The 24978-nt window shown below is 42.8% G+C and overlaps 1 protein-coding gene across 6 annotated transcripts in view; it reads left to right on the top strand.

The window, feature by feature from the left end:
* The window catches only part of RELN (reelin), a 357738-nt gene that overhangs the window by 302344 nt on the left and 30416 nt on the right, over positions 1 to 24978 (top strand). For all 6 annotated transcript variants that reach the window (XR_015743791.1, XM_087934256.1, XM_087934254.1 and 3 more), the window contains 10 exons: positions 1144 to 1393; positions 6811 to 6979; positions 9893 to 10033; positions 14778 to 14955; positions 16106 to 16299; positions 17083 to 17339; positions 19060 to 19214; positions 20445 to 20659; positions 22635 to 22812; positions 23945 to 24120. Coding sequence is in view for 5 of the 6 variants with exons in the window: in XM_087934256.1 (XP_087790382.1) it covers positions 1144 to 1393; positions 6811 to 6979; positions 9893 to 10033; positions 14778 to 14955; positions 16106 to 16299; positions 17083 to 17339; positions 19060 to 19214; positions 20445 to 20659; positions 22635 to 22812; positions 23945 to 24120 (1913 nt within the window). In the remaining variant the exon portion in view is untranslated. The remainder of the gene's footprint in view (positions 1 to 1143; positions 1394 to 6810; positions 6980 to 9892; positions 10034 to 14777; positions 14956 to 16105; positions 16300 to 17082; positions 17340 to 19059; positions 19215 to 20444; positions 20660 to 22634; positions 22813 to 23944; positions 24121 to 24978) is intronic.

Raw genomic sequence — 24978 nt, 5'->3', positions numbered from 1 at the left:
GGCATAAAAGTTGCTTGGATGACTTTGGGCCAATCATCAGAAGCCTGGGAGTTATAGTCCCACCTTAGGAACAAAAACTGGCTAGAAGACTATGGGCCATAGGCACAAAAGCTGGCTGGATGACTTTGGGCCAATCACCAGGAGCCTGCAAGTTATAGTCCCAAGTTAAGCACAAAAGCTGGCTGGAAAACTATTAGCCAATCATCAGGATTCTGGGAGTTCTAACCCCACCTTAGGCACAAAAGGTGGGTGCATGACTTGGGGCCAATCATGAGAAGACAGTGAGTTCTAGTCCCACCTTAGTCATGCAAGCCAGCTGGGTGATTTTTAGGCCAGTCACTCTCTCTCAGCCCAACCCACCTCACAGGGTTGTTGTTGTGGGAAAAATAGGAGAAGGAAACTATATTGGATATGTTCACTGCCTTGAACTATTTGTAAAAGTGGAAGTGGTATACAAATAAATATATAAATAAAAAATAACAAAAATAAATGAGTCCTCTTGTATTATATAGTTATACAGTTGGTGTAGTAGACAAGGTGAGATACAAATAAAATAAAAATATAGTCACCTAATGTGTGTTGATCAATAGGAAGAGAGTTATTTAATAAACCTATGTGATATTTCATCATTTTCCTGCAGGATAAAGTGATTTACACTATTCCAGCAGGATATTTTCTTTCAAAAAATCCACCCAGTTCTAAACTTCTATCCAGAGTGAATGCAGTTTAAATGTTGTTCATACTTAATTTTATCCTTTCCCAAGTTTAGATAAAATGTGACAACATTGATATATTTGTTTGGCTGGTTGTTGTTTTTAAAGTCCTTTGTCACTTTCATTTTTGGTGTATCTTTTAAATTAGTATTTTTTGAAGCCTGAACAAAGCTGGATTGATTCCAGAGTGCTATCAAAATAGGAAGCATATCTTTGAGGCATTATGTCTTGTTATTCTCTCCATGCCGCTGATCCAACTGAGTTTTCTTGGATGAGAAACTAAATGTATTCAAGGGAAAACAAAGTTCAGTTGCCTTTTGGGAAAGCACCTTTGGGACAACCATGACCTGGGATGACTGAAAATCTCCACAGACCTTTCAATTTAGGTTCCTCACAGGAAATTACTTCAGTGTTTGTCTCTGTATTCTAGATCCTTATTGGTGGAAATATTTCTGGCAACACAGTCCTGGAAGATGATTTCAACACCTTGGACAGCAAGAAATGGCTTCTCCACCCAGGTGGAACCAAAATGCCTGTCTGTGGCTCCTCTGGAGATGCTCTGGTCTTCATTGAGAAAGCCAGCACTCGTTACGTGGTCACAACTGACATCGCCATAAACGAAGACTCTTTTCTTCAGCTGGATTTTGCTGCTTCCTGTTCAGTCACGGACTCTTGCTATGGTAAAAGCCATTTCTTTAAATTTGTTATTTAGATTAGATTAGATTAGACTAGATTAGATTAGAATTCTTTACTGCCCAAGTGTGATTGGACACACAAGGAATTTGTCTTGGTGCAAATGCTCTCAGTGTACATAAAAGTAAAGATACATTCGTCAAGAATCATCAGGTACAACACTTAATAATAGTCAGAGGATACAATAAGCAATCAAATCATACTAGGAAACAGTAAAAATCGTAAGGATACAAGCAACAAAGTTACAGTCATATAGTCACAAGTGGGAGGGGATGGATGATAAGGAGTGATGAGAACAGTAATAGTAGTGCAGACTTTGTAATAGTTGAACAATGTTGAGGGAATTATTTGTTTAGCAGAGTGATGGCTTTCACGAAAAAACTAGTTGTTCTGGTGTGCCATGATGGCGAACCTATGGCACACGTGTCACCTGTGGCACACGAAGCCATTTGTGTGGGTACGTGAGCCTCAGCCAAACTTACTTGCACTGCGCGCCTCCCAACTGATTTTCAGCCCATTTGAGGCTGTTTTTGCCCTCCCGGGGGCTCAAGGGAAGCCTCTGCAGCCTTTGGAGGCTGAAAAATCGGCCAATTTCGGCACTTCTGGTATTACTGGAAATACTCCTGAGTCGCCCCTTTTGTCTTCACTGTTCTTGCTTTCTGGCAGCTCTGCGCAAGCACGCACTGGGAACAGGCTCCCCTTGTTCCTCTGCTTCACTGATGTCAGATTCTGGATGCTCTGGAGTCGCACATAACTCTCAGATGGCCCTGGCCCTATTTCTGTGTCAGACGCAGATCCCTTGTCCGAGCCCTCGCCAGACTCCAGGACTGGCCCATGTTTCTCCCTACTGTCTGACTCTGCTGCCAGCTCCAGACCACAACACTCCCAATGATCAGCTGTTTCAGGCTTCAGGGATTGCCATCGCCTATTGCCACCTATGCATGCCCCGTCCCACTTTCAGCCTCTGCACTCCCCATTTTCAGGCATCCGTGTGCCCTGTTTGCAGCCCGTTCTGGGCAGCAGAGATCAGAATGTGAGGAAAATGGGACGTGCGGAGGCCAAAAACAGGGCATGTGGAGGGACGGTCAAAAATAGGATGTGGAGGCCAAAAATGGGGTGTGCAGAGGCGGCAATAGGCAATAGCAATCCTGCAGCCTGAAACAGCTGATCATCGGGAGGCCCAACCGACAATCAGCTGCTTGTGCTAATCAGGCTGTGCTGAAGCTGAAACAGGCTGCTATTTGCTGCAAGGAGGCAAATTGCTGGGAGGCAGAGGCCAAAGGGTGGGGGCTGGTGGTTGACCGGTCACTTATACATTCAGTGTATAAGACGCACAGACATTTCCATCCATTTTTGAGGGTGAAAAAAGTGTGTCTTATACTCCGAAAAATACGGTAATTAGTATATTTAGATGGATTTTATATAGTAGCTAGAAGACAAAGCCTGGAGTAATAATGACCTGCTTAAGATCACTTGGCAAAGATGCAGTTGAGGAACAACCTGCACTAAGAAAGTGTGCTAGTTCGTAGTGTAGGTTCTCTGTTGCTATGCCAATGTTTCTCAGTGCTGGCAACTTTTGGACTTCCACAACTGAAGTCTACACACCTTTATGTTGCCAAGGCTGAGAAGCACCCAGCTATGCTATCTAAAATCTCAACATCTGTGCCTATTTCAGAACTTCGTTATCCTTTCTATCGGCCTAAATCCTTGATTTATTCATCGGTGCCCACCAATGAACATCTCAGTGGCTCCATAATCTGCCCTCCATTTGATTTATTTTTATGGCTGCATATTTATTTAAGCAATTTGTGAGCCATCCAGATCCCAAAAGGGGTTGGAATACAAGGCTACAACTATCAGAAGAGTAGATAACACAACCAAATGCTGGAAGCCAGAAACAATCCAACTCATAAAACTATAACTATGTTAACCGGCAGGGATCACCTACAATCGCAAGACCCAAATGCAGAAGAGCATTAATTCGCTATTTCACCCCCTAAGTTGTTTTATCTGATTATATATCGGAGTGCTTTTCCTTTTTCAACTGCTGTGGTCTTGAGAAAACATGAATTAGTGAGGCGATGTTAGGTTTCTTCTTCTTCTTGTGCCATATATCCATCATCGGACGTTGGCCATCATGCTGGCAATCCTATATTTAACAACAGCCACACAAAAAAGTGCTGTTGAGTTTTGTCCAAACCTGTCCCTTAGATTTTGAAGCCATGATGTTTCTTCTGCCTGGACCTCGTTTGCCTTCAATTTGTCAACTCAAAAATATTTCTCTTGTCTTTCAAAGTTGTCAGCAGAAAGGGAGTTGGGAGAGTAATGCATACCTTAGATAATTGCTAGGCAGCTGAAGCTTCTGGCGCGCAAGATTATTACTGGAGAGCATGATTGATGACTTTTGGCTATGGATGTGTCCCATTGGAGAATATACATCTAGGGGTTGGGGGAAGATCAGGGTCAAGGGTGAAATGAATGATGTATCTCAGTGCTGGCTACACCCAGATCATGCCGACAGGTTCACTCCTAATAAATGATTTTTTAAAACTCTGAGAGATATGGCTAGAGACTCATGATTCAAATGGGAGTGTGTTGTCAGAGCCCTGACACAATCTTTCCCTGGAGGATTAAGTGAATATGCCGTACTTTTCCAGGTGTTGCATCACATGTCCAAAATATTCTACCTTTTGTGTTTCTTCATGGTTTGGATGATTTCTCTTGGCTTTCCCAGGAAGCTTATCACCTCCTCATTTCTGATTTTGTCAACCCAGCTTATATGTAACTGTAAATCCACATTTCAAATGCTTCTAGTCTCTTCCAGGGGCTTTCTATCAAAGACAAACTCTCCACTCCGTAGAGCAGGATAGAAAAGACGGAGCATGTGATGGAGTCACCAACCTTTGGACTCAGGGACCACCAAACTCATAATTTTAAATCCCGCAGACCAGAGACCCTGGGAAGATCCCCCCAAAAAGTCTGCAGGAAAATTCCCCACCTGTTTTCCTACCGATCGATCATTCTTTATTTGGGATCGCAGGATACCGTCTCCAGCTCTGTTCTCAGGGGAAGAGAGAGAGAGAGACTTTGGGCTTCATGCAAGGAAAGCAGCAGAAGCAGCAGAAGTCTTTCTTTCTCTCCCCCAAACTCCACCAGAAATGAGCCTTTGTGAGACTTGTCACCCCGGTGCAGCCTCTTGGAGCAGGATGCCTTGCAGGGTCCCAAAGACTCATTTCTGGCAGAGTTTGGGGGAGAGAAAGAAAGACTTTTGCTGCTTTCCTTGCGTGCGGCCAAAACCAGAAGAAGAAAGAAGCAGAAAGAAGCAGGTGGCCAGACCAGGCACATGGGGCGAGTGGGGCAATTTCTCCCCCTCCGCCCTTTCCCCCCTCCCCCCACTACCTTGTGTTGTTCACAATGCAAGCAACTCAAGCCTTGTGTTCCTGCGGGCCATGTGGGGGGCACAGCCTTGTGTTTCAATCAGTCTGGATTAATTGCTTTGGGAGTGACATTTCTCTGCAGACCACCAAAATTTTCTCACAGACCATCAGTGGTCCCCAGCCCACTGGTTGATGACCACTGTTCTAGTCCATAGAGATGAGGCACCTCTCCATAGAATGGTCAACTTTGTTCTCTACTTTTAGTGGAATTCACACTGTAGCAGGTATTCTTTGAGAACAACATAAAACTCAACACATGATAGAACATTTGGATCTGCTCCCCTACAGCAGTCACACAAATATCTATGGAGATTCTCAGCCATCCAGATAATCAGAGTTGGAAGGGACCTTATAAGTCACCTGGTCCAGGGGTTGCCAACCTTTTGGACCTCAGGGATCACCAAACTCATAATTTTTGATCCAAGGGACCACTAACCAGTTTTGTGAACATGACCTAATTTGTTGGTGTGGCTTGGTGGTCATGTGACTGGCTGGGCATGGCTTGTATGTAAATATTATAAATCTTTATATAAATATTGGATTTTTTATAAAAAAGAGCAACTTTTACCCAAAATCAGGCAAAGCAGGCAGGCAGATTGAGTTGCTCACAGAATCACAGATTCATCCAGAGATCTATCTATCTGCTATTGGCTAGCTCAGTCTGTCCCATAAAATTTGCTTGCAAGCAAACTCATAAAATTTGCTAGCAAGCAAACTCACAAAATTAACTCACAACACACCATGTATGTAAATATTGATTTTTTTTTATAAAAAAGAGCAATTTTTACCCAAAATCAGGCAAAGCAAGCAGATTGAGTTGCTCACAGAATCATTCAGTGATCTATCTATCTGGCATCGGCTACCTCAGTCTCTTAAATTTGCTTGCCGCGAGTCTGCACTGAATTTGCTTGCAAGCCAACCTTCAGTCCTAAGGGAGGTTTGGCAGAGCTGAAGATCTAAAGATTATCTAGAAAGCAAGAAATCCAACCATTTCCTGCTTCCTAGCTAATGCAAATCTCCCTGCACAGCAGAACAGATGATGGTCAGAAAAAGGAAAAATAGCAATTTTAGCAGGCAAGTTTGCTGGGTAAGAGTGAGTGGGTGGGGAGCGTTCCTGCGGGCCATGTGGATGGCGCAGCCTTGTGTTTCTGCTCTGCCTGCATTAATTGCTTTGGGGGGTGCTCTGGGGTGAGATTTCTCTGCAGACCACCAAAATTTTCTCCAGGCCCACCAGTGGGTTGCAGCCCACCGGTTGGCGACCACTGATCTAGTCCAATCCCCCACCCAAGCAGGAGACCCTACACCTTTTCTGACAAATGGCAGTCCAATCTCTTCTTGAAAGTCTCAAGTGATGAAGCTCCCACAACTTCTGAAGGCTGTTCCATTGGTTGATTGTTCTCACTGTCAGAAAATTTCTCCTTATTTCCAGGTTATATCTCTCCTTCAGTTTGCCTCCATTGTTCCTTGTCTGGCCTTCAGGTGCTTTGGAAAATAGCTTGACCCCTTCCTCCTCTCTGTGGCAGCCCCTCAAATATTGGAAGACTGCTATCATGTCTCCCCTGGTCCTTCTATCCACTAGACTAGCCAGGCCAGGTTCCTGTAACTGTTCTTCATATATTTTAGTCTCCAGTCCCCTAATCATCCTGGTTGCTCTCCGGGTCATGGCTGTCCCAAAGGTGCTTTTTTTAAAAAAGGCAACCGGACTTTCTTTGGTTTTTCTTGGAAAACGTTTCGCTTCTCATCCAAGAAACTTCTTCAGTGCTGACTGGAGAACCAAAGAAGCTTCTTGGGTGAGAAGTGAAACTTTTTCCATGAAAAACCAAGGAAGTCCAGTTGCCTTTTTAAAAAGGTACCTTTGGAGCAGGCATTCAAGTTATCTCTATGCTTCTTCGCATTTAATATTTTAATGCTTGCCTATGTGCCAGTCTTGCAATTTTTGCATTTCATTCTCCCTTTTTTTTTTTTAGCTATCGAGCTGGAATATTCTGTGGACCTTGGTTTGACATGGCAACCTGTGGTAAAAGACTGCCTTCCTACTAATGTGGAATGCAACAGGTATCATCTGCAGAGGATCTTGGTCTCTGACACCTTCAACAAATGGACAAGAATTATCTTGCCACTTCCTCCTTACACCAGGTGAATTATATTTGGCATCCTTTTATCCCTCATAACAAGTTTCCCATTATTTTATGACTTTGAAACAGTGGTCTCTTTTTCCACGGTAGCTACGCATTTCTAAACTTGTTTTCCAAAGGAATTCTACAAGTTGCATATTTGTCCTCCTTCATTACTTTTTAAATTATGTCAGAAGAGATATTCTAAATTAAATTATTTCAACGGGTCTCCCACTTGACTCCAATGAGGGCGCACAAAACTTTCTGGTGCATCATGCTAATTGATTAGCATGTCAACACACACTAATTGATCATGATCTCCTGCACTTTTCTTGACCTGAGGCCCTCAAGATTTGTTGAACTTCATCTCTCATGATTATCAAGCAGTCTAGAAACTCTGCATCTCAAAAACATCTGGGAATTACACAGTTCAAAAAGTCAGGGACACACTCCATCGCCCACAGAGCTCTAAAACTTCAAGTATGTTTGCGAGAAAAGCTGATATTTTATCATATCTCACATTAATTGAGATCTTCTAAAAGCCTTGAGTATCTCGGTGATGACTATTCTCTGCAGATCCAGCTACTTTTCTGTTCTAAGTGAACAACTTTGAAACAGGATGTTATTTAAGTATATCATATTTCTCAAGTAGAAATAAACAAAAAGCAGGCTAGTTAGAGCAGTAGTCTCCCCTATAATGATGTAGGGGTGCAAGAGTTGGATACTAAGAATGGCTGATCAAATTGAGGCCTTTGAACTGTGGTCCTGGTGTAAATTAATGAATATATCACAAAGACTCAGAGTAGCAATAGCAATAGCAACAGCACTTAGACTTATATACCACTTTACAGTGCTTTACAGCCTTCTCTAAGCGAGTTAGCCTATGGCTCCCAACAATCTGGGTCTTCATTTTACTGACTTCGAAAGGATGGAAGGCTGAGTCAACCTTGAGCCAGTGAGAATTGAACTGCTGGCAGTAAGCTGAATTAGCTTGCAATACTGTATTCTAACCACTGTGCCACCAGGAAGGAGAATGAGAACGGGAAGAAGAGAGAAAAGGAAGGAAGGAAGGAAGGAAGGAAGGAAGGAAGGAAGGAAGGAAGGAAGGAAGGAAGGAAGGAGTAGCAATAGCACTTAACTTTTATACAGCTTCACAGGGCTTTACAGCCCTCTCTAAGGGGTTTACAGAGTCAGCCTCTTGCCCCCAACAATCTGGGTCCTCATTTTACCAACCTCAGAAGAATGGAAGGCTGAGTCAACCATGAGCCAGCGAGAATCGAGCTGCCAAATTGAAGGCAGCCGGCAGTTAGCAAAAGTAGCCTGCAGTACAGCACTCTAACCACTGCACCACCGTGGCTCATAACTTAACAGAGAAGGATTAAATTGTATAAAACCAGATACATCACTGGAAGCTAAAATCGTAAGACTATGTGTGATTTACTTTGACTGTGTTAGGAGTGGAAATTCAGTGGAGAAGGCAATGATGCCAGGAATGGTTAGTAGAACAAGAAGAAGGGGCAAGCAAAGAACACACTGGCTTCATAACATCAAATGTGATAGAGTCAAACATAAAACAGCTGAAAAAAAGCTGTTTTCAGCTCCAAGCTGTAACATGGAGAGCACTTGCCTATAAAGTCACCAAGAGTCAGACAGGACCAAAGGGTTGTTAAAAACAAATTATTTCTCAAATTTCTCCTATATATGGTGAGGGAAAAGGTCTCAATTGCCACAAAAACAGAAAGCAGAGTAATAAGAAAAAAGGATTGTACTTAAACCATAAATACATCTCAGGCTTTAAAAAAAAATTGGTTCCAATTTATCAGAAATAGTTGAGATTATAAAACCAGTGGGTTAAATTCAAAGATCACTCTCATCTGATTGGAAAATTGGAGGAAGACCATCGTAAAAAGAATATTGAGGGTACAAAATATAAATGGAATAAGCAAATAGGTTGCAATGTGCTTGAACAGAAGTTTTCTTCCCTTGGTGAGCAGGCTTTGTCTGAAGTTTAATGCTGCCATCTACTGTTAATAGGAATAGGAATTAGTGGAGTGGAGTGGAGTGGAATGGAATGGAATAGAAATAGAATAGGAATAGGAATTAATGGAATGGAATAGAAGTGGAATAGGAATGGAATAGGAATAGGAATTAATGGAGTGGTGGAGTGGAGTGGAGTGGAGTGGAATGGAATGGAATGGAGTGGAGTGGAATGGAATGGAATAGGAATAGAATAGGAATAGGAATGGAATAGGAATTAATGGAATGGAATAGAAATGGAATAGGAATGGAATAGGAATAGGAATTAATGGAGTGGAGTGGAGTGGAATGGAATGGAATAGAAATAGAATAGGAATAGGAATTAATGGAGTGGAGTGGAATGGAATGGAATAGAAATAGAATAGGAATGGAATAGGAATTAATGGAATGGAATAGAAATGGAATAGGAATGGAATAGGAATGGAATAGGAATAGGAATTAATGGAATGGAATGGAATGGAATGGAATGGAATAGAAATAGAATAGGAATAGGAATTAGTGGAGTGGAGTGGAATGGAATGGGATAGAATTGGAATAGGAATTGGAACTGGAATTGGAATAGGGAGTGGAGTGGAATCTGGAAGGGACCTTGGAGGTCTTCTAGTCCAACCCATTATACCATTTCAGATAAATGATTGTCTAGTTTCTTCTTAAAAACCTCTAGTGATGGAGTGGCCACGATTTTTGCAGGCAAGGTGTTCCACTGCTTGACTGTCCTCATTGTTACGAAGTTTCTCCTTAATTCCAGGTTGCTTCTCTCTTTGATTATTTAAAAATTTTGTTTACTTGTTCAATAAAGCCACAGTCTCCATTTGATCGATACCACAGAGGGGAACTTGCTAATTCTTGTGCCTTACCTCCACAAGCATCTTCTTTTCACGTGTCGTCTTTCCTAAAGGTCTGATGCGACCCGTTTCCGTTGGCACCAAACAGCTCCTTTCGACAAGCAGCAAACCTGGGCTATTGACAATGTCTACATAGGCGACGGCTGTATAGATATGTGCAGCGGGCATGGAAGATGCACGGAAGGAAACTGCGTGTAAGTATTAACCCCACTGAGAGAGACAGAGTGACTACGGGTATCTCCTTGACTTGCAACAGTTCATTTAGTGACTGTTCAAAGTTGCAACATCGTTGAAAAAAGTGACTAACGACCATATCTCACAAGTGACTTTTTTTTCAGTGCCGTTGTATCTTCAAATGATCAATAAATGAACTGAGGACTACCTGTAAGGTGGACCAGACCGCCCCCTTAAATATCACAAAGAAATGGACAACACAGGTAGTTCTTGACTTACAATCATACATTTGGCAACCATTACAATGGCACTGAAAAAAGTGACCTATGTCCGTTTTTCACACTTAGCGACCGTTGCAGCATCCCTGTGGTCACATGATCAAAATTCAGCCACTTGGCAACTGCTTCATATTTATGATGGTCGCAGTCTCCCGGGGTCACATGATCCCCTTTTGTGGCCTTGTGACAAGCAAAGTCAATGGAGAAGCTACTTAACAACAGTGTTACTGAACAGCTGCAACAATTCACTTAACCACTGTGGCAAGAAGGATCGTAAGATGAGGCAAAATTCTCTTAAAAACTGTCTTAAAAACATAAATTTTGGGCTCCATTGTGGTAGTCAATCAAGGATTACCTGTGCATGATTTTCATCTAGGATATAACCAGGGGTGGGATTCTACCAGTTCAGCTTGGTTCGAGAGAACCCGTAGCTCCAATGATCGGCTGGCAGCAAAATGGTTCGGTTTGATCCGGCGATCAGCTGTTGTGCCCAGTCATCCACCCGGGCTCTAGGCTGTGCTTTATATCCTGTTTTTCAAACTCAGCTGATTGACGTGGCACAGTGGATTGCCACACATCAGCTGTTTTAACACCCAGGGTTTGCTGGAGAAGGTCAGTAGCAAATGCTCTGCATGTGTGTGAAGCGCATACTCACCGAACCAGTTGTTGCACCAGTTGAACCACACCCCTGTATCAGGATTCCGGCAGTTACCCCCATTTCAATCATGAGTCTCAAGCCAAATTTTCAAAACTTAAAAAGGATTTATTGGGAGTTAACATGTCCGGCACTGCCTAGGTGTAGCAGACTCTGAGACACATAATTCATTGTCACCCTTGACCCTGGATTTCTCCCACCCTCTGGGTGTATCATAATTCATATTCTCCAATGGGACACCTCCATAGCCAAGAGTCATCAATCATGCTCTCCAGTTAGAATTTTGCATGGCAGAAACTTCAGTCACCTAATTACTACCTTTGAAAAACTATGTATGGAATGCACTTTCGCTTTCCAAGCTGCCGCACTGCTCTTTCAAACCCTTTTCCCCCCTCCCTTTCTGTTGGCAACTCTAAAAAGACCATAGAAATAGTTTATAAGTTGACACCCTGGATATAACCACTTCAGTTGGCTTCTTCTCGGAATTCAAACTAAGCAGCTCCCCTGTTCGAATAAATCTCTCTCTGTCTCCTCTCAAAACCAAATCTCCCCCAACCCTGAATGTCGGTTAATGAAGTGGAACAAATTCTGAGCAGTCACAAAATCAATAAGACAACTCATGAAAATAATGGGTTGCATTATTTTGCCATCTTCAGCGCTTGGCCAATTTTTCAACTAGAGTGATAATCTAAAGCTACCATTAATATCAATTATCATCGAGGCAATGGTAGCTCTGATGACAGCATCTAGATCAGTATCACCACTCATCTCACCGTTAGGAAAAAAAACCATGGTTACTAATTCCTGGTGCATTATTATTTCACCAACATCTGTAAAGATAGATAATAGAGCCACTTTTATAACGCAACGATTAAAGGGGATTTTACAAGTGTACGGTTTATACAAGTAGTGGATTAGTGCACCGTTTATATGTGGATTTTTTAAAAAAATGTATTTTCCCTGGTTTTGGTGGAACTGGATTGAAGAGGTCTAATGTACCAAATTCATTTCTATTTAGATTTTTTAAAACACATCCTTCCTCCAGGTTCGTTTAGATGCTATTACAGTTGTGGTGTAACTGAAGCTACTGTCCATGGAGATTCTCCATCATCCAGGGCATAGTTGTCCCTCTTTTTCAAGAGACAACTGGACTTTCTTGTTTTTCTTTAAAGTTGTTTCGCTTCTCAGAAGCTTCTCGGATGAGAAACTGAAGAAGCTTCTCGAATGAGAAGCGAAACATCATCTCCAAAGAAAAACCAGAAAGTCCAGTTACCTCTTGAAAAAGCACCTCTGGGATTACTTGGGAAGGTTTAAATAACCTGTTCAGTTAACATTAGGGGACGTGCATGTTCTTTTAAAAATACCAGATAATACAAAAATGCAAAATTTGATAGAAGCACATTAATCCATTTTTGTGATTTTTCACCTACTTCTTTATTTGATTCACTTGTTTTCTTTTGCCAACTGCTTGTAAAACTTGGAGTCCGAACAAATTCGTTGACCTACAGTGTTTATAGTGGAATAATAGTAATAATAATGGCAACTATTATTATTAGCAAAGAATACAATTAAAGAATGTAACTTGCTTTGTATGTTCTCCTAGAATTACATAGACTTTCCTCTATTTCCTCATAGAGTTACATATAAAACAGATTGTCAAGAAGACAAAACAACTTTTGATTCCATTTAAATATTTTGTCATACCACCTAAATTGTGATGGACCCAGAATCCCTCCACTCTCGTTTGTTTTAGGGAAACAGTTGAACCTTTTCCTTTACTCACAGTTTTTCACTTAAAATATTAGAAAAAGATCATTTTATCTATAAAATAATGACGGGCAAAAAAATAAAAGTAAGTCAGATATTAAAAATCAAGCCAGAAACAGGGAAAAGAACCAGTGAAAATATTCAAGTACCAGTGAAAATATTTTATTATGTAGAAACCCCAACTCATTTTAAATAACATCTTTTATCCAGGGCACTGTGCAAGCCAGCTAAAACCTGTTAGATTGATGTCACTAGAGAGGATCTTTGCGTGTCAAGTTTAATATTTTATATTTAGTGGTATAATTTACAAATCTGGCAAATATATATATATATCTTGGGAAGTTGCCATTTTGTAGTTTCTTATTATTATGACTCAGTGAGCTCTCCCCAGAGTCTTGTTGTAAATCACAGTTCCGAAAATATTTCAGAAAAAAGCTCCGTTAAGAGTATTTATTGTATTTTGCTCTACAGCTGATGCTTTTACTTTGTGAATTCTCAAATCTGGCTTCTAACTGCAATTTTTAAAATCTGCTGCACCATATTCACATTTTTTCTGAAGGCCTTTAATTTAGCTTCTTGTATAATTGTCACTTCCAACAGCTCATCTGCTGTTGGAAGTGATGTTAACTTTATTTGCCAATTTTTGGGTGTCGAAATCCTGCCAACATTGCTTTGTTCTTCCTTAACCACCTGCAATCGACTGCTAATTTCAGGTGCCCATTTTCTTTCCCTAATTTTCTTAATTTCCACACCACATCTTCTACCAGCTCATCATGACTGGAGCTTGGCAGCCCCAAGGTAGTACTGCCAACAACTTACTTTAAAAGTACAATTTCACAGAACAGTACTGGAAGTTTGCAACCAACTTCCATCACAGTTAGTGGGTCAGTCGTTAGTAACTGAGTTTAAACATGCTTTGGATAAACACATGTCCATCATCTGACCAAAAAAAAAAAGAAATGCATAAATTAAAAAGAAAAACTCAAAAGGTGGACTTGATGGACTGCTAGGTTATTTCCTGCCATTGGTTTTCTATGTTTCCATGAATATAGAACCATGGGGCTGGAAGAGGACTTTGGAGGTCTTCTTCCCAGTCAAATGGTTGTCCAGTCTCTTTTTATAAACCTCCAGTGATGGAGCACCCAGAATTCCAAGAGGCAGACTTGATTGATTGCTCTCACTGTCAGAAAATTTCTCCTTACTTCTAATTTGGGTCTCTCCTTAATAAGCTTCTACCCTTTGCTGCTTGTCCATGCTTTGGAGAAGAAGTCCATTCTCTCCAGGAAAGACCTCAAGTATCAGAAGAAGGCTATCATGTCCGTCTGTCCTCCGACCCTTCTCTTTGATAGTCTGGGCATACCTAGTTCCCCCAATCATTCATATACAAATATGAAGCCAAGATTGACTCACAAAGCACCTCTTTCTGCTCACAACTTGACAAAGAAGCTAAGGGAATGGGGCCGGGTAGGTTTGGAACATGTGGGAAGCTGGGAGGGAGAAAAGGAATCTATGTGAGCCGTTGGCAGCCTGAAAAGATCTCACAGCCCCAAGGTCAGAAGCTGGAAACTCTCTAAAGGTGCAGACTGTCTCCCAAAATAAAATGCCTAGCTTGGATTGGTGAACAGTGGACACTGGGCTGAGAAAGGAATTGGGGGGGGGGGGTTCACTATGCTGTGTTTTGCACCCAAACCTCAAAATTGGCTTCACTTCCTTCTGCGCCTGTATGGATCTGTCAGTAAAATTTTACTCTTGGTAATAAAAATATCCCAGGAGTTTCTTTTGCTGGGCATGCAAATGGGACGGTCGACATTAAACTGTTTTAGGGTTTCTCCCTCTTTCTACCCAAGTCATTTGATTTTAGTTGAGGTTTAAACATATCCACCACCCCCCATATTAAATCAATATTGCAAAAGGGAAAAAAAGCATTTCTTTTGCACCATTCAGTCATTTTCAACAGTGGCTTCCGGCTTAACCATGCTGAGTGAAACCCATTCATCTTGATGAAACGCTTAAAGATGGGGTGCTTGATTTTAATTGGGTTCTCTTGTCTCCTGTTCTTTACAGGTGCGATGAAAACTGGAGCGGCTTATACTGCGACGAGCCAGATGTCTCCCTCCCCACCCAACTGAAAGACAATTTCAACCGTGCCCCATCCAGCCAGAACTGGCTAACCGTCAACGGGGGCAAACTAAGCACCGTCTGTGGTGCGGTGGCTTCTGGGATGGTTCTTCATTTTAGCGGGGTTAGTATTTGGATTTCGGGCATGTTGGTCATCTCCAGCAGGCCTTTTCTGGTGGCTCTTTTCCCCGTCGCTGCGTTTTCTTTCTTTGGTTTATGTTTTTGGAATTGTCTTTGCCTTGCTGTAAATATGATTTGTTGGACCTGGGTGGGCATAGAAAAGCAACGTATTTTAAAATATTTCCTTTAAAAAAGAAAGGAAGCATTAAGATATTAACCCAACGTAATTGAAAAATAATGATTCAAACTTGCAAACTTCTTGGACTATATTGAGCAGGTCTTTTCATATAGAAAGCCAGTTTGGTCCATTGGTTAAGGCACCAAGAACCTATTTTCAGGAGTGGGCTGCTACCGGTTCTTACTGGTTCAGGTGAATCAGTTGTTAATTTTATGGCCAGTTCAGCAAACTGGCAAATCCCACCTCTGGCTGGCCCCGCCTGCCCGCCCCTCCCCACCCCACCCCTCCCCACATGGCCCATTTTGGATCGCAGGTAAGTGCAGGGTCCATGCAAAGGCTCAGGGAGGGCAAAAAATGGACCTTCCAGAAGTTCTGGAAGGCTGGTCTCCAGAGAATTTCCGGCCTCAGAGAGAGCCTCCAGAGCCCGGGGAGGCTGTTTTTGCCGCTTTCCAGGGGCTTGAAAAAGCCTCCGGAGCCCGGGGAGGGCAAAAATGGACCTCCCGGAAATTCTTGAAGGCCAGAAAATGGACCCGTTTCCAAGCTTCCAGAGCCTGGAGTGGTCGTTTTCGCCCTCCCGGAGACTCGAGGAGACCCTCCAGAGCCCAGGGATGGCGAAAATGCCCCCCCACCCCCCCAGTGGCTGGTTTTCGCTCCCAGTCAGGGTGGTGCAGGAGGCTAACTAGGTCACACCCACCATGGTCACACCCACCCAGCAACCGGGCAGAGAACCGGTTGCTAAATTTTTTTGAAGCCCGCACCTGCCTATTTTTTCATTGCCCTTTAATAAATCCATAGCCCTTTAATTAATTTAAACTTAATTAATTAATTTAATTTAAACCTCTTAATCTTGCTTTTGCCTTCTTTGGAGAGAGAGAAAAAAACAACCTTGGTCCTTTTCTTCTATCAATTAACAATACTAAATTGCTTCTTCTTCTTTTTCCTTAGTGCTCTCAATTATTTTTCCTCCTTTTCTAAGGGATGCAGCCGTTTGCTTGTGACAGTGGATCTCAACCTAACCAAGGCAGAATTCATTCAGTTTTATTTCATGTACGGATGTCTGATCAGCCCCAACAATCGTAATCAAGGAGTTCTCCTGGAATACTCTGTGAATGGTGGCATTACGTGGACGCTCTTGATGGAAATCTTTTACGACCAGTTCAGCAAACCTGGGTAATAGCTAGGCCCCTGTTGCCTGTTGAGATAACTCATAAAACCTCATCCTGTCCGTATGAATAGACTGAACTAAGAGTAGATATTACTTAAGATTGGAAAGTCTAGCACTTTAAAACTCAGTGGTTTTTTCCCCCAGATGGATCCTTGCTCCCTTACCGAGGCTTAATTTAAGATTAACATTCTTATAGCTGTTTTGTAGTTTAAAAAGATCTTCCATATCCTTGGAGTCAGCACAATAACTGTGTTCATGTAGAGCAGGGGTGTCAAACTCAAAGCCCTTGGGCCGGATCTGGCAGGGGTGGGATTCTACCGGTTTGGACCAGTTCAGTCGCACTGGCTGTTAAAGTTACATCTGGTTCACCGAACCGGTATTTCAGCTGACTGGCTGGCCCTGCCCATCTCACCCTGCCCCTCCCAGGAATCTCCACATGATGCAGATAAGTGCAGGGTCTACATGGAGGCTGGGAGGGGGGAAAACGGGCCTTCCAGAAGTCCAGAAACAGTCCTGTTTCCAGCTTCCAGTGGGCCTCCAGGTCCGCGGGAGGCTATTTTCGCCCTCCCAGAGGCCCGGGAGGAGCCTATTGCTCCCAACAATCTGGGTCCTAGTTTTACTGACCTCAGAAGGATGCCGCAACAATTATAAGTGTGAAAAAGGGGTAACTTTTTTCAGTGCTTTTGTAACCTCAAACAGTCACAATATGAACTGTTGTAAGCGCAGGACTATCTCTATGTGCTTTAAAAAATATTTAGTTAATTGGTGTGCGATGTTTCTCCATTTAGCTTTGTGAACATTCTGCTTCCTTCGGACGCCAAGCGAGTAGGAACTCGTTTTCGCTGGTGGCAGCCTAAACACGAGGGTCTCGACCAAAGCGATTGGGCTATCGACAACGTATTGATCTCTGGCTCAGCAGATCAGAGGACGGTGATGCTGGATACTTTTAGCAGTGCGCCATTGCCTCAGCACGAACGCTCTCCAGCTGATGCGGGACCCACCGGCAGAATCGCTTTTGATATGTTTTTAGATGACAGAACGACAGGTAAGCATTCCTATAGTTGCAAATCAGTGGAAGTGTCCGTGGTTTTTTTTATTAAATAAGAATATTACAGATTAACATAGTTGGATGGGATCTTGTAGACCATCTAATCCAAGCAGAAGACCCTACACCATTTCTGACAAATGGCAGTCCAATCCAGTGGTGGGATTGAAAACTTTTTACTACCAGTTCTGTGGGCGTGGCTTGGTGGGCATGGTAAGGGAAGGATACTGTAAAATCTCCATTCCCTCCCCACTCCACTAACCTGCTTTCCAGCTCCGTTCTCCTGTGCAGGGCAACCAAAGAAGACCCAGACGATCAGCTGGGACTCAATGGGAGGCAGAGAATAGATGGGGGCGGGGCCAGTCAGAGGTGGGATTTGCCGGTTCTCCAAACTACTCAACATTTCCGCTACCGGTTCTCCAGAACTGGTCAGAACCTGCTGAAGATCACTTCTGGTCCAATCTCTTCTTGAAAGTCTTCAGTGATGAAGCTCCCACAAAGTCCAAAGGCAACTTTGTCAGAGTATATTCATGGACTAGAATAGAGCTTAGTAACAAGGTTAGCCTATGAGAGATGACTTGGGGGCTGAAACTTAAAGAGAGAATCTCTGTTCTGTGCTGAGCTCTAAAGTGAAAGAGAAACTAACTTGCTTGCTTGCTGAAACCAATATCTGCTGTGAGCTGCTGCTGCTGCTTATGTTTTTGCTTATGTTACATTAAAAGAATCTACAAATGGTATTGTAAACTTTAATCATATTATTATGTTTATAAAGAAGTTAATGATCCTGCTGAATCAGTCTGTGTGCTTTCTGGATGTGAATTTATGCTGCAAACTCTAACAAACTTTTGTTCCACAGGTTGATTGTTCTCACTGTCAGAAAATTTCTCCTTATTTCCGGGTTGAATCTCTCCTTGTTCGGTTTCCATTATTCCTTGCCTGGCCTTCCGGTGCTTTAGAAAATAGTTTGATCTCCTCCACTCTGTGGCAGCCCCTCAAATATTGGAAGAGTGCTATCCTGTCTCCCCTGCTCCTTCTCTTCAATCTTCCCTTCATAATATATGTTATTAAATGCGTTTACAAATAAAAAGGAAAACTAAACAAAAACAAATGGTCCAAGAGTGAAATAGATTTAAAAAAGAAAGAGAGAAAGCAATAAGAGATCAAAGTAGAAAAAGGTAAAAATAATACAAGGAAACAAAAATGACCAAAAAACCCGGTAAATTTTACAGATGATAAATGAAGGATTGAATTTATTACCACTTAAATTCAACCCTTTACTTTAAAATGGGGATGACAGTTTTACTGGATATTTGTATAAGAGGAAGAAATCAACCACAGAAATTATCCCGAAATGATTTTAAAAAGCATCTAGTTTGCTTTTTTTTCTAAGCAGGTAGCAATTTAAAAGACAGGTATATAAATATAGAAAGAGTTGATAGCCCTCAAAGCAGGCATGGGGGGAAAATAGTATTATCACAAAACTTGGTTTCCTCTAAAACGTAAGAATCTAGCTAAACTTTTGTGTTTTTAAAAGACAATTCATTATCATGTTACAATCCCATAATATTAGTAATCTAGATACTGGTTTTTGGTAATTAAGACCGCCTAATTAATCCATCTAATTTTAAAACGTGTTAATTTTAAAATACCGATTGGGCTTTTAAACACCAACTGGAATATTTTTGAAATACTGATCGGAATATTTTTTTTTTCTCCTCAGTGAATGAGCTCTGGATGTTCCATGATGATTGTTCCATTGAAAAATTCTGTGATTCCCCTGATGGGGTCCTGATGTGTGGTAGCCATGATGGCCGAGAGGCCTACGCCATCACCCATGACCTAACTCCTATGGAGCATTGGATCATGCAGTTCAAGGTAAACTCTAGTTTTAAAGAATGGAGATTTTTATGGACCTCTGAATTCATAAATAGCTTTCCAAAAGGAAGTCTGTCTGTCTAAACAACAAACTCCTGGCCGGTACTTGGATATCTACATTAGAGTTGTCAGTATATCAATAAATCAGAATAGAGCTGGAAGGGACCTTGGAGGTCTTCTAGGCCAGTCCCAGGAAACCCTATACCCATGATGGTGAACCTATGGCAGGTATGCCACAGGTGTCACACAGAGCCATTTGTGCTGGCACGCGAGCTGCAGGCAAACTTTCCTCACTGTGCATGTACACACCTCACAGCTGATTTTTGGTGGGTTTGAGGCCTTTTTCGGCCTCCCAGAGGCTTCAGGGAGGCTTCTGCAGGCTTCTGCAGGCTTTTCAGGATGAAAACTAGGCCCGTTTCATCGCTTCCTCTTGTTCGGGAAATACCGGAAGTGATGAAACACAGCTAGTTTTCAGCCTGAAAAGCCTGCAGAAGCCTTCCTAAAGCCTCTGAGAGGCTGAAAAGGGCCTCAAACCCTCAGAAAATCAGCTGTGAGGCGCAGTGCAGGTAAGGGGGTGGCCAGAGGGTGGGTGTGTATTGCGTGTGCATGCATAGGGGCAGGGGGCCACGCATTGCCTTCTGTGTGCTGGCACGCGAGCTCGAGCATGCAAGCACACACACAATTTTTGGCACAGGAGCCCAAAAAGTTATTCACCACTACCCTATACCATTCTGGACAACTGACTGTCCAGTCTCTTCTTAAAAACCTTCAGTGATGGAGCACCCAGAACTTCTGAAGGCCAAGCTGTTCCAATGGTTAATTGTCCTCACTGTTGGGAATTTTCTCCTTAATTCCAGGTTGCTTCTCTCATTGATTAATTTCCATCCGTTGTTTCTTGTCTTGCCTCCTGGTGCTTTCGAAAATAAATTGAACCCCTCCTCTTTGTGGCAGCATCTCATATGCTGGAATATGGCTATCTTGCCCCCCTCACCCCACAACCTATTGTAATGCCTATTGCAATGATGAGCTAAATGCTGGAGTACCACATGGAAAGATATTGGGTGACATAAGCTAGCAGTGTTAACTAATTCACCAACGACCCCGCATTTCAACCTTGACCTACAAATATTCTCTTCTGTTGAAGCAACCTTCTTTTTATGCATTAAGATCTGAATTATCTTTACTGATTTTTTTTAAACCAAACACATTCGTGTTTTTTGCACCCCTCAGATTTCTGTTGGATGTAAAACCTCAGAAAAAATTGCTCAGAACCAAGTCCATGTACAATATTCCACCGATTTTGGCGTGAGTTGGAGGTACCTCATCCCTCAGTGTTTGCCTGCCGACCCCAAGTGCTCTGGGGCTGTTTCCCAGCCTTCTGTCTTCTTCCCAACCAAAGGATGGAAAAGGATAACATACCCATTGCCTGAAAACCTAGTAGGAAAGTAAGTAGAAAACTATACTTAACTAGTTCAATACCCGTGCTTCGCTACAAAACTATTGTAGTCAGGCATAGTTTTGGGGGAGGAAACAAGGGGGAAAAATTCTGCCTCTGCCTACCAGCATCCATCGGTATTCATCTGGCTAGCGTCTTGTCAGTGTGTGAGAGAGTTGAGGGCTGTTTGGAAACTGAAACAGTATTTGCTGTGTGAGCAAGAAGGAGACAACAAGGAACCTGGGCATGGCTTAGCTCAACTGTTCTGCATTAAAGCTGCTTGCTGCTGTGAAACTAAGACTGAAACTGAAACTCCTCTCTTCTGCTTGCGTTTTGCCTTTGGAACAGATTTCTTTTCAGGTGGGGAGAGTGAGTAGAACTCCTTAGCATCAGATCGTGTTAATAATAATAATATAGGAAATTCTAATGCTTTGATGGTTATTTCGAAAAATCCTTTCTTAGCAAGCACCTAAGAAGCCAAGAGGAACATATGTGCGAAATTTCAAGTTTGTAGGCTTTACAGTTCTGGAGATTTTGTGATGATGCATGAGGGAGTCTTTCACTTTTATATATTTATATTTATATTTATATTTATATTTTTATATTTATTTATTATATATATATATATATATATATATATATATATATATATATATATATGGATCTTTGGTTGTTCGGGTTTTCTCCGCGTAAGATTCAAGTATCTAGGCAACGTTTCGATGAAGTCTCATTCATCATCTTCAGGCTTCTGTCTCCGGCTCTGTGCTTCTCAGAGTGATGTGAGATTGCAGCTGCTTCTTCCTTTTAACTGCTAGTGGGGTGGGACTTGATTGGGTGGGGGCTTGGCTGTGTTCTGATTGGGTGGGGGTGTGTTCTCATTGGTAGGGGTTTGGCTGTGTTCTGATTGGTTGGGGGTTGGCCATGTTCTGATTGGTTGGAGGCGTGTTCTGTTCAGGTGGGGGCTTGGTTGTGCTCAGGTTAGTCTTAATTGCTGGGGGATTTGAGTTGGTGAGCTGTGATCTTGCTGTTTGGCTTCGAGTTCGTGGTCGTGCTGCATCTTCATAGTGGGTGTCGGTTTGCTTCATGTATGGCTCGGAGGGGTTTGAAGTGGGTAGTGATGCAGCTGCAGTGCAGCTTCTGGTCCATGGTCGTGTCTCATCTTCTGAGTGGGTGTGAGTCTGTTTTCTACATGGAAGTGTGGTGGTGGCATCTTGTGTGGCTCTCATGGGTGTGGGTCTGGTGTCCTTCTTCATGTTAGGTACTCGTCTGTTCATGAGGACGGGTTTCCAAGTGGCTGGAAGGCGGGAGGTGTCATCTCGTTTGTTCATGCTGTGTGGGCGTTTTTCTATCTCTATGGCTTCTCTGATTATTCTGCTGTTGAAGTGTTCGATATATATATATATATATATATATATATATATATATATATATATATATATATATATATATATATATAGTATTCAGCTTTGTTCGGATATTTTCCCATGTCATTATAGTTGTGCTTTTAAAGTTGTAGCAACATTTTGTCAACGTTTCTGCCATCATCAGGCTTCTGTATTGTGTTCATTGAATACAGGAATACAGATCAGCCATGGTGATACAAGATAAAGTCACGTTTGCTCCAAACAGCCTGCTGCATGCAGCTTGCCTTTTTTATACAGTGTGTTCCCAGCTGCAGCTAATGAAGGGAATCAGGGCTCTTTCCTCCCCTGTAAGCTGCAAAACCCCACGTTGCTCTCTTCTGCGTGCCCTAGGATGAAGAGGGGGTGGGCCTGGGTCTTCCTCTGGACTCCCTCTCCCTTGTTCTACCTCTCCCCTGCTCTGCCCAGCCGAACTTTGCCCTTCCCCAGTTTCCTCCACAGCCAACAGAGCCACACTCCTGCTCCCTGTCAACTGTTCAACTTCCTCCTCTGAGTCAGATTCCAACAGGGGCATGACACAAGATGTATGTGATAATCTCAGCTTCTTCTTATGTGTTCCTGCAGTCCAGTGAGATTCAGATTTTATCAGAAGTACTCCGATATGCAGTGGGCCATTGACAATTTCTACCTTGGGCCTGGTTGTGTCGAAAACTGCCAAGGCCATGGGGATTGCTTGAAAGAGCAGTGCATTTGCGATCCAGGATTCTCTGGGCCGAATTGTTACTTGACCCATCCTCTGAAGGTAATTAAAGAGAATTTGGACCATGGAAAGAAATGCAAATAAGCTAAATATTTGCATTCAAAGGAATACCACACTACTTCACATAGCATGAAATGATTATAAAAGTATTGTGAGGGAATGTAGTGAGGAGAAAGGAGGGGCTGCATTCCAGAAGAATAAGGGGCATCTCAACATAGATATTTTGTGTGGGAGAAAGAGGATGAGGACAAGTCCTTCCTAATAGTACGGAGTATGTTGCAGATGCCAGTAGTAGAGTCTGGCAAGATTCTGTCTATAGGTGTGAAACAATAAGAAACTTTTGAAGAATTGCCACCTGTTATTCTTGTTTTTTTGTCTGACTAATATGTATTTAGAGGTATGGTGGCTCAGCAGTTAAAAACACTGAGCTTGTCAGCTGGAAACCTGACGGTCCGGGTTCAAGACCCAAGTGCTGTGCAGACGGAATGAGTTCCCATTACTTGCCCGAGTTCCTGTTTACCTAGCAGTTTGAAAGCATGCAAATACGAGTAGATAAATAGGTACCACTTTGGTGAGAATGTTAAAAGTGTTCCATGCACCTCGGCATATAATCATGCTGGCCACGTGACCATGGAAATTGTCTCCAGACAATGCTGGCTCCCTTGACCAAGAAGTGGAGATGAACACTGGTCCCTAGAGTCAGACATGACTGGATAGGAGAAACTTTTACCTTTTAATATGTATTTGGATTACATTTCTGCTGAAAATATAAGTTTATTTTTCCAAAATCTATTTCCGATGTCAAATAATTCTGGTATATAATGGGGACAAGAGAAGGGAAGGGAATGGGTAGGGAAGAGGGAAAGGGAAGGGAATGGGAAGGGAAGTGAAAATGGAGGGGGAAGGGAAGGGGAATGGGAAGGGAAGGGAATGGGAAGGAAAGGAAAGAGGGAGGGACGGGAAGGGGAAAGGAAGAGGAAGGGAAGGGGGAGGGGAAGTGAACGGGAAGGAAAGATGGAAGGAGGAGGGAAGCGAATGGGAAGGGAAGAGGGAAGGGGAAGGGAAGGGGAGAAAAGGAGAAGGAGGGAGGAAGAGAAGGAATTATATTTTTCCAAGCATTTTAAGAAGAAAACAGCACATCAGCCTATTTTTATATCTTGCAACCCCTCACCAGACCTTCTTGAAGGAGCGTTTTGACAATGAAGAAATTCGCCCTGATTTATGGATGTCCCTGGAAGGCGGGCTGGCCTGTCTGGAATGTGGGGTTCTGGCCGAGGACACGGCTCTATATTTTGGAGGACCAACTGTGAGGCAGGCGGTGACCCAAGACCTGGACCTGCGGGGCGCAAAGTAGGTCAGCTTACCTAATAGAGGTGAACGTAACTCATCCATTTCAATGACAGTTAGCGATGAACAATAACCATGATGCAAGTCCAGAAGGCTGACAGGACGGGGCATAAAACCTACATCCTTAAAACTTCAACTCAGGAAAGGAAGGACTTATTTCCCCAGCTGACCACATCCGTCAGCAAACCTTGTGAAAAGTTATCAATAATTTAATAAATTATCCACTGTTCCAAAGCTGAACCAATATATAAATCATCTTGTTTAAGGTTGCTCACTGCAGCCCTACAGTCTATAGCAGTGGTGGCTAACCTTTTGGGGCTCCTGTGCCAAAAATTGTGTGCGCACTTGCACGCTCATGCTTGTGTGCCAGCACCCAGAAGGCAATGTGCGATCCCCCCATGCCGCCTATGCATGCGTGTGCAATCCCCACCCCCCAGCCATCCCCACCCACTGCCCCCTTACCTGCACTGTACCTCACAGCTGATTTTCAGCCAGTTTGAGGCCTTTTTTGACCTCCCAGAGGCTTTAGGAAGGTTTCTGCAGGCTTTTCAGGATGAAAACTAGGCCCATTTCATCACTTCCGGTATTTCCAGAAAAACAGGAAGTGATGAAATGGGCCTAGTTTTTGGCCTGAAAAGCCAGCAGAAGCCTGCAGAAGCCTTCCTCAAGCCTCTGGGAGGCCGAAAAAGGCCTCAAACCAACCAAAAATCAGCTGTGAGGCGTGCGCGATGCAAAGTGAGGTAAGTTTGCCTGCAGCTCCCGTACTGGCACAAATGGCTCTGCATGCCATAGGTTCGCCATCATGGATCTATAGTCTTTTTAAACTCTCTCTGTTGAAAGGAGTAGCCTTTAATTTATTAA

This window comes from Pseudonaja textilis, chromosome 5, assembly GCF_049901715.1.
Source record: "Pseudonaja textilis isolate UNSWEBS1 chromosome 5, rPseTex1.2, whole genome shotgun sequence".
Taxonomy (NCBI): Eukaryota; Metazoa; Chordata; class Lepidosauria; order Squamata; family Elapidae; genus Pseudonaja; species Pseudonaja textilis.
The sequence above is the reverse complement of the archived record's forward strand: the minus strand, read 5'-3'. Positions and strand labels throughout refer to the sequence as shown.